Below are 5,645 nucleotides of genomic sequence, written 5' to 3'. Positions count from 1 at the left end.
AAAAAAAAAAAAAAAAAAAAAGGCCAATTATTTTGATACGTCCTGTTAATCATTAGGGAGACTATTCCCTCTATGGTTTTTTGCAGGTATTACATTGGCTCGTCTTATTTTTAATGAACTAATTTTGAGAAGATGGAATTTAGAAGTAAATGTACTTTTGAATTTAAGGGACCTGTTTACTTTCTTTGTAGATTCTGTCAAAATCTCAATTGCCATCTGAGAATAGAGAAGGTAAAGTGTTGTGGACTGGCTGGTTCTGCTGTATTTTTGGAGACAGTCTTCTGGAGACTGTTTCAGAAGATTTCACCTGTCTGCCCTTATTCCTTGCAAATGGAGCAGAGTCTAACACAGCCATAATTGGAACTTGGTTTCAGAAAACCTTTGACTGTTATTTCAGTCCTTTAGCAATCAATGCATTTAATCTTTCCTGGATGGCTGCCATGTGGACTGCATGCAAAGTGGACCATTATGTGGGTACTACTGAATTTCTTTGGTCTGTACCCTGTAGCCCTCAAAGTCTGGACATTTCTTATGCAATACATCCAGAGGATGCAAAAGCTCTATGGGACAGCATCCACAAAACACCTGGGGAGGTTACCCAGGAAGAAGTTGACCTATTCATGGACTGCCTTTATTCACATTTCCATAGACATTTCAAGATTCATTTATCAGCCACAAGATTGGTTCGTGTTTCAACATCTGTAGCTTCAGCACATACTGATGGAAAAATAAAGGTTAGTTTGAACAATCTAGTTAAGTAATTTTTCCTCATTTTATGGTTTTAAAAATGTATGATGATTGTATTGTCCACATTGAAGAAACATACTTGAATGTATCCAAGACAACAGAGAGCTTTTATTTTATGGTTTATGGTTTACTAAAGTCTTTAGCCTTCTAGATATAGCCTTATAATAGAAGGACACTATATGCTGTGTGCTTCAGCCTTTGGTAATAATATGAATTATTATTTTATAGTAACTTTGAAACTTTCAAAATTGTTTCTTGTGAAATTTTGAATTAATTATCAGAGTAATAGAGAATTTTGTATGTTAGACAAAATTATAGCCAGAAACACAGAACTAAGATGTCATCTTTATATTCTAGGCTTTTCTATCCTTATTGGGAAAGAAATAATACAGACATTGTTTTATTCTCTGCAGAGTGATTTCTGATAAGAAGTATCAGAAATAGGCCAGGCGCAGTGGCTCATGCCTGTAATCCCAGCACTTTGGGAGGCTGAGGCGGGCGGATCACGAGGTCAGGAGATCAAGACCATCCTGGCTAACACAGTGAAACCCCGTCTCTACTAAAAATACAAAAAATTAGGTGTGGTGGCAGGCGCCTGTAGTCCCTGCTACGCGGGAGGCCGAGGCAAGAGAATGGTGTGAACCCGGGAGACGGAGCTTGCAGTGAGCCGAGATTGCGCCACCACACTCCAGCCTGGGCAACAGAGTAAGACTCTGTCTCAAAAAAAAAAAAAAAAAAAAGTATCAGAAATAAACTGAGAATTGGCTCCTAAAATATGTTAAAATATACAGCCACAATATACATTCGGTAAATGTTTCTTGTGATCTTGTTACTATGCCAAGAGTTTAACAGACCTTAAATTCTAATCTTTAGAGCAACCCTGTAGTTAGGTGTTTTTTGTGTGTTTGCTTTTTGTTTTTTTTGAGACAGAATCTTACTCTATCACCCAGGCTAGAGTGCAGTGGTGCGATCTCGGCTAACTACAACCTCTGCCTCCTGGGCTCAAACGATTCTTGTGCCTCAGCCTCCTGAGTAGCTGGGACTACAAGCATAAGCCACTACACCTGGCTAATTTTTGTAATTTTACTTTTTTTACTATTTTTACCTTTATTTATTTATTTATTTTGAGACAGAGTCTTGCTCTGTTGCCCAGGCTGGAGTGCAGTGGTGTGATCTCAACTCAGTGCAACTTCTGTTTCCTGGGTTGAAGTGATTCTCGTACCTCAGCCTCCTGAGTAGCTGAGACTACATGTGCCTGCCACCATGCCCAGCTAATTTTTGTATTTTTAGTAGAGTTGGGGTTTCACCATGTTGGCCAGGCTGGTCTTGAACTCCTGACTTCAAATGATCCACTTGCCTTGGCCTCCTAAAGTGTTGGGATTACAGGCATGAGCCACTGTGCCCAGCTAGTTAGGTTTTATTATTATTATTATTATTTTTCCTTTGAGATGGAATCTTGCTCTGTCTCCTAGGCTGGTGTGCAGTGGTGTGATCTTGGCTTACTGCAGTCTCCACTTCCTCGGTTCAAGCAATTCTCCTGCCTCAGCCTCCCGAGTAGCTGGGATTACAGGCGCCCACCACCATGCCCGGCTAATTTTTGTATTTTTAGTAGAGATGGGGTTTCGCCATGTTGGCCAGGCTGACCTCGTGATCCAACCGCCTCAGCCTCCCAAAGTGCTGGGATTATAGGCGTGAGCCACCGTGCCTGGACAGTTAGGTGTTTTTATCCATGTTTTATTTTAAAACAAGGAAACTGAGACCAAGACAGGTTTAAATGACAAGCAAGATAGCTTATCAAGAGGAAGAATCAAGATTTGAACTCTTATCTCTTAGATCCAAGAAGTCAATACTCTGTAAGCACTATATTCATGCTTTTCAAACTGGAGGTCACAGTGCAACAGGTTGGGAAATAATTTTGATGAGAAGAGACTAGCATTAAGAAACAAAAAAGGAAAGAAATAGAAAATATAAAAATGAGAGGTTTGTTTTTTGTTTTAGAGACGGAGTCTCACTTTTTCACCCAGGCTGGAATGCAGTAGCATGATTATAGCTCACTATAACCTTTAACTCCTGGGCTCAAGTGATCCTCCTCCCTCAGCCTTGTGAGCAGCTGGGACTATAGGTGTATACCACTAAACCTGGCTGTTTTTTACATTTTACAGTTTTCTGTAGCGATGAGGTCTCCCTTTGTTGCCCAGGCTGGTCTTGAACTCCTAGGCTCAAGTGATCCTCCTGCCTCAGCCTATCAAAGTGCTGGGATTATAGGGATAAACCACTGTGCCTGGCCAAAAATGAGTGTATTGCATTTGTTAAACTTCATGAATTAAATCCAGAAGTTAGACCAATATAACATTGATTACTCAAATATCAATCTGCTTTGTTATAATTAATACTATTCTAATTATAAATGTCTTCTTTTTCTTTTTGCAGATTCTGTGTCATAAATATCTTATCGGAGTGTTAGCATATTTGACAGAACTGGCAGTTTTTCAAATTGAGTGAAGCCTTATGTGGACTATAAGTTACAGATTATATACTCTTTTTCTTATTGATGACTTGCCTAATTGCTATGCTGAAAGAGACTGCAGGAGAAATAGGCATCTATCTCTGCATCTGTTTTCCCCACCATGCCTTTGGAGTTGCCAAGATGGAAGCCAAGAAGGATCTAGAAGTACAAAGAATATGGTAGTAGATGAGCTACAGCCAGGTGCCCATGTACTAATCACGATAACCTGGCATGCCATTCTCAAAATGCTGAGTTGTTAATTTCTTGTCATCTTTAAATATATATATATATATATAGGCTGGGCTTGGTGACTCATACCTGTAATTCTAGCACTTTTGGAGGCTGAGGTCGGTGGATCATTTGAGGCCAGGAATTCTAGACCAGCCTGGCCAACATGGTGAAACCCCTTCTCTACTGAAAATACAAAAATTAGCTGGGTGTGGTGGCGCATGCCTATAATCCCAGTTACTGTGGAGGCTGAGGCAAGAGAATCGTTTGAACCCAGAAGACAGGCTGCAGTGAGCCAAGATTGCACCACTGCACTCCAGCCTGGGCAACAAAGTGAGACTCTGCCTCAAAAAATAAAAAAAAATAAAGTAAATAAATATAGTGTTTATTGTGTTTAAACTCTTAGGATTCAAATGAGATACATCTAATGGATATTTCTGATTTGAGTCTTTAAAACCTTTAATCTCTTTTAAGCATTTTAGACTTGCATTCAGAAAGAATTCTGTCTTCTAAAGACATTTTCCTAGAATTTCACTGCAGAGAACTGGCAATCAAAATCCCCTCAAAAGGGAACTAAGGATTAATGTACACATTTTTTTTAGTCACTAATATGCTTCTGTTTTAAATACAGTTCAACTCCTGTTGCAATGTTGAATTAAATGTTCGTTTTAAAGTGAATCAATGTGTGTATCAATGTCTTGACATCTTTTAATTAACATCTCAGTAGTGGAAATTGGTAGGCTTTTTCTATTAACACAGAGGGTACGGACTAACAATTATATAGAATCATACAAATTACAGAGTTGAAAGGCACCTGTGAGCCCTTTTTGAGGTCAGAAATTATCTTATTTAACCTTCATGTCCCAGTTTAGCATAATGCTTGATAAATATCTGTAGATTAAATCAATTTTATCAACCCTTTCTTTTACAGATGAAAACTGAGATCGAGCAACTTAAGAGTCTTGCCCACAATATTTTATTCAAATCTCTTCTTTTACTTACTGAGCGTAAGATTTTCTTTTACTTTAAGAATAATTTCTTAAAAATCTTGATTGAAAGAAAATTAATAGGCTGTCATTCTCAAAAAAACAAAGATTAGCTACTGGAATGGGATATTATTTCAGATATACTAGGAGCAGCAGATGTAATGGGAAAAGCATGGGCTTTGGAGTGAGACATTCATCCATTCAACTAATATTAAACTCCTACCATGTGCTTAGAATTGTATTGTGTAATAGGAATATAGCAGTGAAGAAGTGAAAAAAAGGTCTTTGTTCTGAGGAAATTATATTCTAGTGAAATAAAGCAAAAAGTAAATAATTTCAGATAGAGACAAATGCTATGAAGAAAATAAGGCAGTGCAATATGAAAAAGGGTGACTGGGGTGGGGCCTACCTTTCATACGGTAGTCAAAGATCTGTCTGAGGAAGTGACCTTTTGAACTGAGTCCTGAATGATGAGATGGAACAAGCCATGTGAAGATCTGAGGAAGGGTGTGCTAGGCAGGAGAAACCTTGAGATAGGTAAGAGTTTGGCAGCTTTGAAGAACAAAGGAAGTCTTTTGGCTAGAGCATAGTGAATAAGGGTGTATGGCCTATTATGAGCTGAAACTGAACAGGTTGTGCAGCAGAGCCTTCTTCCATGGCATAATATCTCCCAGTTTTTGGCTGGGGCACCTGGCTGCCTAGAATAAAGATGATATTTTCCATCCTTCCTCATAGGTAGGTATAGTCATATAAATATGTTCTGATTTGAGATACAAACTGAAGTGTCATGTAGAGCTTCCAGGAATCTTACCTATAATAAAAAACAGCTGGCATGTACCCCATCCCCCTTTTCTTACTTTTCCCTTCTTCCCACTTTGCTGCCTGGAACATTGAAATTATGACTAGTACTATAGCTATTCTCTTAGGTCATGGGGATGAGGAACAAGTCCTAGGGATGACAGAGCGTGGCCTGGGAGGAGCTTGTGTCCTGAGGTTTTCTTGAAGGTGAACTCCAGTGCCGGCCTTGGGCAGTCTTCCTCTAGATTTTCTTGTCAGAGAAGTAAACTTCTGTCTTGTTTTAGCTGTTGTCATTTTGGGTCTTTCTTGTTCATAGTCAGACCTAATTCTAACTTGATACAGAGGGAGGAGCTATATCACCTAAGTTTTTATAGTGTAAA

At 38.9% G+C, this 5,645-nt stretch overlaps 1 protein-coding gene across 5 annotated transcripts in view; it reads left to right on the top strand.

Annotated features, from left to right (window-relative positions):
* The window catches only part of CENPL (centromere protein L), a 35,854-nt gene extending 31,695 nt beyond the window's left edge, over positions 1-4,159 (top strand). For all 5 annotated transcript variants that reach the window (XM_017866935.1, XM_017866933.1, XM_017866932.1 and 2 more), the window contains 2 exons: positions 192-734; positions 3,178-4,159. In XM_017866935.1, coding sequence (XP_017722424.1) covers positions 192-734; positions 3,178-3,249 — 615 coding nt within the window. In that variant the 3' untranslated portion in view covers positions 3,250-4,159. The remainder of the gene's footprint in view (positions 1-191; positions 735-3,177) is intronic.
* Positions 4,160-5,645: the final 1,486 nt, after the last annotated feature.

This window comes from Rhinopithecus bieti, unplaced genomic scaffold, assembly GCF_001698545.2.
Source record: "Rhinopithecus bieti isolate Rb0 unplaced genomic scaffold, ASM169854v2 scaffold_1853, whole genome shotgun sequence".
NCBI classification, from domain to species: Eukaryota; Metazoa; Chordata; class Mammalia; order Primates; family Cercopithecidae; genus Rhinopithecus; species Rhinopithecus bieti.
This window is presented reverse-complemented; position numbering and strand designations above follow the sequence as displayed.